At 40.6% G+C, this 12,312-nt stretch overlaps 1 protein-coding gene across 1 annotated transcript in view; it reads right to left on the reverse strand.

The window, feature by feature from the left end:
* The window catches only part of PCNT (pericentrin), a 102,441-nt gene that overhangs the window by 45,824 nt on the left and 44,305 nt on the right, over positions 1-12,312 (reverse strand). Inside the window, 5 exon segments of the mRNA XM_050899943.1 lie at positions 84-203; positions 667-785; positions 788-895; positions 9,503-9,646; positions 10,748-10,910. Coding sequence (XP_050755900.1) covers positions 84-203; positions 667-785; positions 788-895; positions 9,503-9,646; positions 10,748-10,910 — 654 coding nt within the window.

A 12,312-nucleotide genomic window follows, 5' to 3' on the forward strand; every position in this document is an offset into this window, starting at 1 on the left:
GCCAGCCCCCCAAGACAATACAGGTTTTGGTATTTAATTGTAGTAAACAAACTCCTTTGGCCACTAAGTGTGATTTTACTCACCCTATACTCTCTGGGCTCTCCTGAAGTCTGCGATTTTGCTGAAAGTTTTAACTGTTCTTCCAGTTTCTGAATTTCCTGCTGAAAATCATCACGTTCGTGTTCCCTTTCTATAGCTTGTTCCTGTAAACCCAGCCAGAGATAATGAAAACCTTTTTAAAGACACTTTTCATTTCATTAAAATATTGAGTACAAGAAAAATCTGGGGTTTCTTTTTGTGGTGAAGAAACTATGCTCACTTAAAAATAATTAACCCCTTTTAGTAGTCCTGAAAGCATAGCTAAAATTAGAAGGAAAGACAAAAAAACCTTTTTGACTCCAATGCACATACAAACTACAATTAGCAATTAACAAAAAGGAAAACATCATCCTGTAATACTACAGAATGGGAATTTAAAAACTACCTTTTTTTAAATTTAAAAAAAAAATAGTCTAGTCTTTTACAAGACTAGAATACCAAGGTCTTAATTTCAAACAAAACGGAAAATATCCCATTTTAGGAACCATCTTCCAAGTCTCAATCACAAACTAGGAGTATTATTTATCACCTCCAAAACCATGGAAATGTGGTACCAAGCTTGCTTACATCCATGAATTGCCGCTGGTTTTTAAGCTGTTTTTCAAGAACTTGAATTTGCTGTTTTAATTCAGCAACCTCCAATAACTGTGTAGCCAGGTCTTGATTACTATGCAGCTGTTCTTCCATTCCACCTCCAAAACTTTCATTTGAGAGCGTAAGTTGGAATGGTCTTTTTCTGCCTGACATTGAAGCTCTAATTTCTCCTTTGCTAAAAATTCTACTTCCTTGAGGAGACCTGAACAAGAACACAAAAATAACAACAAAGTTGTCAGTGCAGGGTACAAAAATCAAATGGCGTTTAAGATGAGATTAAATTCAGGTACTTTGGACAGCATCAAAGCCAAATTAAAAAGTCTCCCGAGACGGTCTATAAGAGACACAAAAGCAAGCGCGATACTTGACTGCCCATTGTGTCTCTGACAGCCATCTCCGTTAAGACTACTGTACGATGTAGTAAAGGAGGATGTGGGCATCTGTTCTCAAATCCAAAGTGAATCCTGGTTGGAGATATTCTGGGCACACAGAAAGCTTTCACCTTCACCCCTGGAGACCTCACAATTCCAGAGCACCCCATCTCATCTGACCAAGAGTCCTTCATATTCCATCCTTAGGTCCTTGCCCTCTCAACCCCAGTTCCACACTCCTCCTGTCCCAAAGGCTCTTTCCAAACCACACCAGATCCTCAATCCTCCAAATTCAATCCATTCCAGATGTGCTCCATCCCTAAGTTTAAGTCCCACACCCCACTTTCAGCCACCTAGTCTCTCATACCCATCCTTCCAACTGCCCCATCCTTCACTATTCTATCCTAAATCCTTGCCACCCCTTCCATCCCAACTTCCCACCTCACTTCAAATCTCTTCCCAATCAAGCCATCCAATACCGAATTCTCAATTCCTCCAAACTGTCATGCCGAGATCCTCCTTAGACCTCCAACATCCAGTCTCAGGTCAGCCTCTCAATTACTCCTCTGCCTCGTGCCATGCTGGATACTACTGCCGACGTCTACACTGTCGAGTTAGCACCCAGTCCATCTTTTCAGTGGCCACCGGTGCCCAGCCCTACCCTGAAGCTAGCTGCTATGAGAAAGCAAGCTAATCTTTTCCTGAACCTGAGCGGGGATTAAAATCCAGAGAAAAAAATCACACTTACAGAAAATCAGTCCAGTTCTGAGGCTACAAAGGGAAGAAATACCTGGGAAAAAGATGGCACATACCTGCCCTATGCAGACTGCAAAAGAAATACCACAACTATGAAAACATACATAGCTCAAGATTATTTAAGTTATCAAGAGCTAATTTATACCTAAAAACTGCATTGTCAATTAGTTGGATGCACTGAATACACTGTTTAGGAGACCTGAACTGAGACTCTACTGTGAAGGCACTTGGAGCCAAACTATTTTAACGTGAATATAGCTAAATAACCCGAACACAAAAATAGAAGTCCATCTATTTAGTATTTAAAGCAAGGTCCTGCAAAAGCTCATTATTTTACTTCTCAGATGTTCCATTATTCATCTTAAATGTTGTCAGCCATAGAGAAAAAGGTGAATCTATGATTCCACAAGGACCTTAACTGGTCATCCAGCCCAGTTCCCAGAATGCGACAATTCCCTTTTCCAAGCATGATCAACTCAATCCACATTTCTGACCTAACATCTTTTTAAGTTGCTGTTACAAAACTTCGAAAACAAAAGTGATAACACAGCCTCCTTACAACATCTTTTCTAGTGCTTCACTATCCACAGGTATTTAATTAAATTTCTAGACACTTTCCACAGCAACCCTGTGATTCCATGATTTAGTCACTCCAGTCTCTTACTGTAGCAACTACACTTTCTCTGCATTAAGACAACATTAAAATATGCAAGATAAAACCAAGAGGTTAATTGAGCAAAAGAAAACTGAGCAGGTATGGAACCGTACCAGATTCTTGAACCGTTTGTCAGATTTGCTAAGCACTCATGGTAGCTTTTGAAATCAAATGAAATGGACACAAAATTGCTTATCAGTCACTTGAATTCTTCGATGGGCGTAGCACAGACGTACATTACCAATGTGAGAGCATGACACGCACGAGCTGAAGGAAAAAAACCATTTTGTTTTGCAGTCACTCTAGACAATGTGTTAAGAGCCCTGCCCTCCCTTACACACGGGTACGCTGGCACTGGGCTGCTTCTGCCATTTTAAGTTTGCTATAGGCTGATAAATACAAACTGCAGGATTAATAAAGGACTTTGAGGAACTGCTGGAGATATACACACAGACTACGTATCTCAAAAAGCTCTAGTCCTGGTAAGTAATTTCTACATTTGAGTGATAATCCACAGCTACATTCCAACTACGTTTCACTCCAAGCACTAATTTTGCGAACTCACGACTACCAAGAGCAGTATCTCAGATGCCTACATAGTAACAGCAACTGTGTAATCACTGTGCCACGCTCCCTACTTTTTCTAGCACAGTGCTAAATAACCACACGAACTAAGCTCCAAGTTTCCTAATCAAATGTTCATTGAGCTGTGGATGTAACTCAGGCTCTGGCAGAATACATGCAGGTAAATGAAGAGTCTCCCCCAAAGCAATTTCTCTCACAACCCACTTGGAGCTGTAATAGCCTCCTACCACCACGAGATGCAACATGGCAGAAAAAAGCTGACGACAGCTTTTGAATTCCATTCAGTCTGAATTCCATTAGGAGACTGAATCCCAACCATAGCTGCACAACAGAGAATATCTTTTACCAAGTGCTGTGTTTTGCCAGGCAGGAGATGGGAATAAAATAGCACTCTACTGTATTTGCTTACAGATGGTGCAGACAGGAGGGCAAGGTATAGCGTGTACAGATATATGTGCACCCACGGGAAGGGCACGTATGTAGACTGACCCCCTGAGAAAAGAACTGACACTTCTGTGAAAACAAGCACTGGAATTTTTCCTTCTATATGCTAAGAAACACGGTCATTAACGAGTTGATGGCTTCTTTTTAGCTTCAAAAGGAACACTATTGCTTTCTGAGGAACAAAATACTGATTAGATATAAAACTGAAATAAACAGTCATAGTCACCTCCTCAGACAGAAACGCAAGTTAACAGAAAAAAGTAATGAGGCTAACAGATTTTACGTGGAATTGAAAATGTTTCATAGAAAGCAGGTATCAACTTTTGGCAATCTCAGTAAGTGTAATCTGTTTGAGCAATTTTTTAACTTTTTTTTTTAAGCGCATGTTCCCCAAGTGTATAAATATAATTTCAAGCAACGTGAATAGATCATCAGATCACAGATTTGTTTCTTTGTAGGGACAAACCTGCTCTCTTATTAATGCTAATTCAAATCATGCAATTCTGCTTTGGTAACGCCCCGGCACACTCCTCCCCGCTCCCACGATCGTCATTAGCAAATGCCAAGCTCCATTCTAAGTGCATTTTATTAGCGAGGCCATTCTACTCACATTAGTACTCCACATCAAAAAAGGGAGGAGGCATCAACTTTTCAAGGAATAAGCCATGTCAATCAACTCCAAACAATATGATTTTTATTTATCATATTTTCCACATACCACGAACAATGCCAAACCAGAGGAAGAGTACTACAGATGGCTGGGGTGGGAGAAAGGGGATGAATTTTAGGGCTCAGCACTTGCGGCAAATGCAACTGTTCAAGTTCTAATGAGCTGCTGGCAAGAGCTGGACTGCAGCTACCGGGAGAATGTCAATCCCCAAATACACTCTAACCAGCTAGGTTAGACGTTCCCTCTCACTGAGCGGGCAGCAGCAAATTTCAGGACAGTGAGGTGGTTACCAAAAATATGTTAAATAAAAATAGCGTTTGAGGGAGATCTGAATGGACAGAAGGAATAAAGATATAGTGACGGGCAAGACAGCCCAGTGCAGCTTTTTAACTCTAACAAGAATTCACCTAGATAATTCTTTTTAATTCACCTGAGGGACTTGGTTTTCACCCTCTGGGGGAAAAGAAAAAAGTCTAGAAACAAGAGACAGTGAATATGCAAAAGAACACATCTACAAATACATATGTGTATATAAATAAAATTAATCTAAAAATGTGGTAAGATAATTTTATTTTGAGTAGACCACAAACCATAATCATGGCAGCTATGAATTTATCAGATCTAAATGTTTGCTACTCAGGAGTTAAGTATGTACACATTAGTTTGGGGGGGGGGGGAAGGTGCCTCTTTCAATTTGGCACCTACAAATTTTACTTCAGCATTAGACTTCCAAAGTCAGTGTAAAACTCTATGGATCTTTCTTGCTTGTTTTTGGTTTCATCTTTCCTCCCATAACTAGCCTTCCTTACCATTCTGCTCTCCCCTTCTTTTTTCTGATCTACCTATCCATTCATTTCTCTAGTCTCCCTTAGACTTCCTTCAGCTCTTGCTGTATTTTTTTTTTAGCTCTCCATTTTACATCGCCTCAAGAATTTTTCTTTTTTCCCCCCTTTAAATTAATTTAATCATTTTGACAGCTCACTGTGTATCATTGGAAGCTCACAGCAAGCTTACAACCCACTCCATCCCCTCAAAAGAAAAATTAAGTTGGCAAACACAAAGATAATGGCACAATGCATTTTAAGCCTAACGGCAGCAAAACTTTTTTTTCCTTTAAATATTGATCAGTGAATTGAATATTGTTAGTTTTAGTTGCTTTCTGATGCATCATAGAAGTCATAACGTTTTTTTGCCAAGATATTCATAATCCCAGTAATTTGTTGGGCCTATTTATGAAGTACTATTCCTCTTTGTTAAAATAAAATCAAAACTATCAATTCATTCACTCAGTGTTACAGCAACACAAACCAGAAAAAACCCACACTCATTACAAACCTGAACCTTCTTTTTGTGCTACATTAGCAATAGGTGTTCCTAGAAATCAAAACACACAGACATGTACAAGACAAGAATAGGACATTGTGATCCATTGCATCTTCTAAATCACTAAAAATTCATACGTAACACAGATAGTGCCTACCTTTCATTCGGCAAAAATGCACTTCATCTTTATTAGGACACAAAGCTCCTGATGACATGTGTTGATCCATGTCTGTAAGTGGACTAGAGCTACTATAGAAATAGTTTTACATTATAACCACGCAAGTTTGTTGCAACATTCCTGGCTAGTCACTTACGCATTTTCTAAGACAATCAATATTCTCTTTTCACAATTTTCCCCACACAGAGATGGAATAATTAATGCCTCAAACCCCCCTTTTAGGTCCTGATAGGGGATTCAAAGCAGGATTCAGTCCAGCAGGACTCACTGGCACAGACTTACAGACTCTGTAATCTGTCATACATTTCCATGACACACAGATGTACTTGTGTTCAACAATATCATGGAATGATTTTGCGTTTCCTGTGGAATATATTACTCGATGCCATAATCACTGCTGTAAAGCAAGCACAACATGCATTTAGTTTCAGTTACAGCCCCTGAATCTGTTTACGTTCTGCTGTCTTTCCCCGGAGGAAGAGAGGTTTTCCCCCGCCGCTTCCTCTGCTTACTGCGGCAAACGAGTGTAGGCTCTGTCAGCCAGGACAATCTGTGCGAGACCACCATTCAATTTTCTCTTCAGAGAAAATTAATTATTCTCTTAAGAGAATAATAATAAGATATTATTAAGATGCCCTATGAGAGGTCAGAGATGGACACAACTAACACAGGTACTATACTTTTTAGTAGGGCCTATAGCAATAGGACAAGGGGTAATGGTTTTAAACCAAAGAGGGTAGATTCAGACTAGACTTTCTAAGGAAGAAATTTTTTACGATGAGGGTGGTGAAACACTGGAACAGGCTGCCCAGAGAGGTGGTAGATGCCTCATCGCTGGAAACATTCAAGGTCAGGTTGGACAGGGCTCTGAGCAACCTGATCTAGTTGCTGGTGACAGGGCTGGAGGGCATGTCCTATGAGGAGTGGCTGAGGACTCCGCGTTTGTCTAGTTTGGAGAGAAGGAGGCTCATGGGCAACCTCATTGCTCTCTACAGCTTCCTGAGGAGGGGACATGGAGAGGGAGGTGCTGGTTTCTTCTGCCTGGTATCCAGTGATAGGACGTGTGGGAATGGTTCAAAGCTGCGCCAGGGGAGGTTTAGACTGGACAGTAGGAAGCATTTCTTTAGCGAAAGGGTGGTCAAACCCTGGAACAGGCTTCCTAGAGAGGTGGTCGATGCCCCAAGCCTGTCAGTGTTTAAGAGGTGTTTGGACAATGCCCTTAACAGCATGCTTTAACTTCAGGGCTGACCAAAAGTTGTCAGGCAGTTGGACTAGACGATTGTTGTAGGTCCCTTCCAACTGAAAATATTCTATTCTATTCTTGTTGAAGATGTTCCACTCATTGCAGGAGGGTTGGACTAGATGACCTTTAAAGGTTCCTTCTAACCCAAACCACTCTATGTACAACATGAGTACTTTGATTGCACTATATTTGAAAGGTCGAGTGCAGAGCCAAAAGGAAGAACACAGAAGGATGGTTGCCCACAAGAGCAGGACAATGGGAAAGTCAAGAGTCAGAAGAGAGGTGAAGAGCAGCAAGGTGAAGAGAAGAAAAGATGAGGTGGGGGAGAGGCGAGAGGCAGACAAGAGTTGCAGAGGAATGATACAGTAGGGCTGAAAGTCAGGCAGGAGTCTACAACAGAGACTCCTGAGAAGTGAACAGATAATTGCAACATATAGACTGTGTCCAGACGACACACCCCTCCTATAGAATTTGGGTCCATACCTTGAAACCTAGAGTCTTGTCCTGGTTTCGGCTAGGACAGAGTTAATTTTCTTCCTAGTAGCTGGGATAGTGCTGTGTTTTGGATTTAGTAGGAAAATAATGTTGATAACACACTGATGTTTTCAGTTGTTGCTAAGTAGTGTTTATACTAAGTCAAGGATTTTTCAGCTTCTCATGCCCAGCCTGCAAGAAGGCTGGAGGGGCACAAGAGTTGGGAGGGGACACAGCCAGGAGAGCTGACCCAAACTGGCCAAAGGATATTCCATACCATATGACATCATGCCCAGTATATAAACTGGGGGGAGTTAACTGGGAGGGGGATCGCGGCTCGGGAACTAACTGGGCATCAGTCAACGAGTGGTGAGCAATTGCATTGTGCACCACTTGCTTTGTATAGTTTAATTCTTTTAGTATTGCTATTGTCATATTATTATTATTATCATTCTCATTGTTTTTCATTCCTTTCTGTCCTATTAAACTGTCTTTATCTCAACTCAGGAGTTTTTTTTCCTGATTCTCTCCCCCATCCCAGGGGTGGGGGGGCAGTGGGCGAGCGGCTGCGTGGTGCTTAGCTGCCGGCTGGGGTTAAACCACGACAAGTCTTTACATTCCTCTACTACCAACAATGAAGAAATTCACTAGAAAACGGTTTCTTGCTCTCTTTATTTCTGACCTAAGCATGCACTATGTACAACTACCTGTTAAGTAGTTTGCTCAGGCAGTAAAGATCTATGCAACATAGCTGAAGGTGGCATTGTGGTGACATAGTGGTGACATAGCTGAGGGTAGCGTAATGTTGGCATTAGCAGAAACGGAAAGGCAGCGATCCCAAATGGTAAAGTTTCTACTGGAAGATGATAGAGAGAAATTCACTTATAGAAGTACTAGAATGACCTTAAGGCTGCAAATTCAAGAAGTCAAAACTATATAATGCTATCTAAAGGATTCACAGATTGATTCATCATTAAGAACCAGCATAACCTAGTCTCGAGTTCCTGCATAGTGCAAGTCACATAACATCTCTGAATTTTCTTCTGTGAATCAAAAAAATATCTTACGTGTAAGCCAGCTACATCACACTGAGATTCTTCAGGGTCTTTATTAAATCACTGCTGTCACTGTTAAAATGTGTGCTCCTTCATTTGCCGTGTGAGTTATCACAGTACCAACTTCCACTCATTGAGTGTTATTAGACTCCATCCAGTATGTTGAAGAGTTCCCCCCTATCCTACTCCACTTCCCTACACAAGCTCCCTGTAGTTAGCTTACATCATATCACATACTCTGTGGGGCTGAAGGAGTAATGGAGTCGGGGAAGGAGTTATGTAGATTGCCTATTTGCGCCTACTTATCTGAGTTTGATTTGGTATTTCAGTGGCTGGCTGTGGCTTACAGTGAGTCACCCTTTATATAAAAGTTTAAGATACTTGCTTCACCTTATCCCCTCCAACAACACTACCTCATTCAGCTTTTTCAACCCACATACTTTCCTTTAAAAACCTAAATAGACTTTGAGCTTAATCATTAAAATCTTTCCATGGTCACCCTTACTGATCATGTGTGTGTTTTGACAGGACAAGGCTGGGGAGCAGGGGAAAAGCTTATGTATGAAACTAAGTACACAGCATCACCACAACTTTTTCATAATTCAAATAATCCTCCAGGAGTATTTTATTTCTTCTGTCATTATTAACCTACCTCCATAGTCCTGGAAGCAGTCAAAAGCCCTGAAGCTCCAACTCTTCTCTTTGACTACAGTGTCAAATAACCAGCATTTCAGTTACTAACTAGGTGCTAATTATCTGTTGCAACTAACTACCTGTAGTTAATACATGCCTCTTATTTTCTCAGACACTTTCCATTTCTAACGAAGCATAAGACTACAGCAGTACTCTTCACTAACAGTACTATCGTCTTATAAGCAAAGAACCAGCTGCTTTATTTTCTGCTTTTACAGGAAGACCCTGCTAACCTCTGTACCAGACTGAGCTGCTCACTAGGTCATCAAACCAAAGACTGATACGTTACAGAAACACACTGCGGTGTGCCCTGACTGGAGACAATTTTGTTTTCCACTGATAGTGTCATACCCACTCCTCACCAAGAATTGCTTGCTCCTGGGTTAGCTCCTGGAAGCGTTCACGCATATTCTCCAGCTCCACAACAAGGCGACGTTCAGATTCCTCTTTCAGATTCAAGGCCTCTTCCAATGCAGCTTTTTCTGCAACATAGCCTTCGATAATGCCTAAAATCCCAAGTCAGAATGCAAATAAAGCAATAGACAAACCCATCTATCGGAAAAAAGCAGCTTGAAAACATGAGTAAACAATTTTTTGCAAACAATGGAAGGCGACATAGAAAGGAAGAAGTGCAAGATGACTTAAATTTACACTGTAGCTAGGCTTTTTAAAGTATCTTAAGGAGTAAAATGTACCAGTTAACGTATCCTAAGAGATTTTATGAGGCTGCCACGTCACAAAATGTCTCCAAACATGTAGAATGTGTATGAGGATTGTTAAGCTTTGATGGCCTAGGATCACCTCACAACATAGGACAGCCTGACACATCCTCTGCTGGGGGCTGAGGTTTGAAGAAACAGAATCTCCAGAAAGTAAGATCAAATGTTAGATTCAGAGCCCAAGAAATCCAGGAATGATTCACAGAAAGGAAGGAAACAGGATTTTGGAAAGACTTAATAAGCCTAAAGGAGTATGACTGAGAAGAGGAATGGAAAGCAGATGCTATGATTAGGGAGAAAAGCTCAACTTGAAGGACACGGAAACCCTCAAAGATTCTCCTACATAAAGGCAAAGACCTCAAGTCATAATCTTCACAAGGGGGAATTAGACTGACGATATGCAGTCTGTGATAGCGTCGAGATCAACAGCCTCAGCCTTTTTATCTCTTCTTACAGAATCTCTTTATGCCTGCACTACCATCAAACGTTGCTCTAGTTCATGCTGAACCCTTCCAAGGTCAGACAGGTGGGCTGATTTAACACCTGGAGTACATCTTCTTTTCAATAATCCAAGCTCCCATGTTTAGACATGCAGGAATGCAAACCACTGTTTTAAAAATTATGGTATTTTTCACACGCAGTCAATGGTATAAGTATACAACTAAGCACTATCACGCTTGCCCCAGGGAAATGCATGAAGAGAATTAAGTAGTAGATTTGCAAGAGAAGACCCATGCTTCAAGTAACTTAGCAATCTGAAATGCAGAAAGTGATTACAGACAGGCAAATCAACAACAAAAGGCAGAAAAAGCATATCATAGATATTTGGGTGAATGAGCTGTAAGTAAATGACACTGAAATCTCTTTATATTGGTTTCATTTTCTTACCCTCTGCTTTATGAAGCTCTAGTGCCAGCTGATTCTTGGCCTCACTTTCCTCGCTAAGGCACTCCATTAGCTCCTGGTGCTGACTAACCACGTCGGCAGTTTCCCGATTTCGGCGGCTGAATTCTTCTTCAAATTGCGCATGGTTTTCATGCATTTTCTCCAGCTAAAAGTAAACAACTTCCCCTAGCATCAGATCTTGGATGCAACATCTAATGTAATAATACTACAGACATTTAAACAAAAACCTTCTTCATTTTTTTATAACATTTACGCATTAAGGTCCAGGTTTTGAAGTTTCATTTTAGTACTAGATTGACTTTGCCCAAAACCCCTGGACATTTTGGTGACTCCCTGTACTCACATACCCATATTTTTGCCACAAATCTTCCTTAGGCACATAAGTTTCTTTACTGTGCATAAAAAGAGATACCTCCCTGTTGGTTAAACGGCTCGGCTTGACACTTCCTGAGACACTTGAAATTCAAACCATCCTTACACTTAAATTCTTCAAGGGACCCAGGCACGTCTAATAGACAGTGAAGCCAATACATCATCAGGTTTCCAAGGTATGGCACCAGTTCTCTGAGACTATGTATCTTGCATTCCTACGTGCAGTGTCTCAAGTTCAAAGGAAAGGAATAGAGCAGCCCCATTCCCTTTTAGTTTATATTTAGCTTATCCTGGTGGATAGAACGTTTCACAGATGTAAGCAAAGTATGCTTGAATGCAGCTGATGAAGGTGACCTAGAATCTAGATCTGCCACGCTGGGGCAAGTGCTTTAACTACAAGTTAGCTACATGCTAGTGGAACCAGCATCAATACCCAAAGTACAAATTTAAGCACCTCTTTCTAGGAGGGATTTTTTTAAGATGGTGAGTATACATTTCACACGATGCTTATCTCTGGCTTGCACAAAATACCTGATGAGAAGATGAATTTTAGATATATTCCTTCCCTTCACATTTTCTCTTAAATTAGGGGCTTCCTTACTCAACAAACTAATTACTGTAGCACTAAACTCAACCCTCTAAATGTATACAGTACTCAGACATCTACCTCAGATTTACAACTTCTCTTCCCAAAGCTGAATGTCTAGACACTGCAAAACTCAGTATGGAAATACTCAAATTCTTTTGTGATATTGAGTCCAGCTCCTTTTATCACAGTTAAACAGTATATAATTACAAGGATGTTTGCTTGCTGCTATCTACATATTCCCAAAACATTTTAACATGGGACTGAGTTTTCTTGAACCTGCTTATCAATGTTGAAGAAGCATTGATGTGAAGTGCAATAAAAACCCCTCAAAAACACTAACTCTTGGTCTCCTGAAGTTACCAAATGCATCTAAAATCCTAGTTTAAATCTACTTAAGGAAACCAACTTATAGCCTTCCTACAGGATCTGCGAGAAGAAAAAAAAAGTCGTTAAAGTCTCATTTATAAGAAATGATGAAATAAGGGCAAAACCTTCATCGTAAGAAGCAGAGGATGCACGTGCCTCCCTATACTGATAACTTGTCATGTACTCAGACAAAAATCTGTTTCTTTTTAGTAGACAATCC

Source organism: Gymnogyps californianus, chromosome 7 (assembly GCF_018139145.2).
Source record: "Gymnogyps californianus isolate 813 chromosome 7, ASM1813914v2, whole genome shotgun sequence".
In the NCBI taxonomy this organism is placed as follows: Eukaryota; Metazoa; Chordata; class Aves; order Accipitriformes; family Cathartidae; genus Gymnogyps; species Gymnogyps californianus.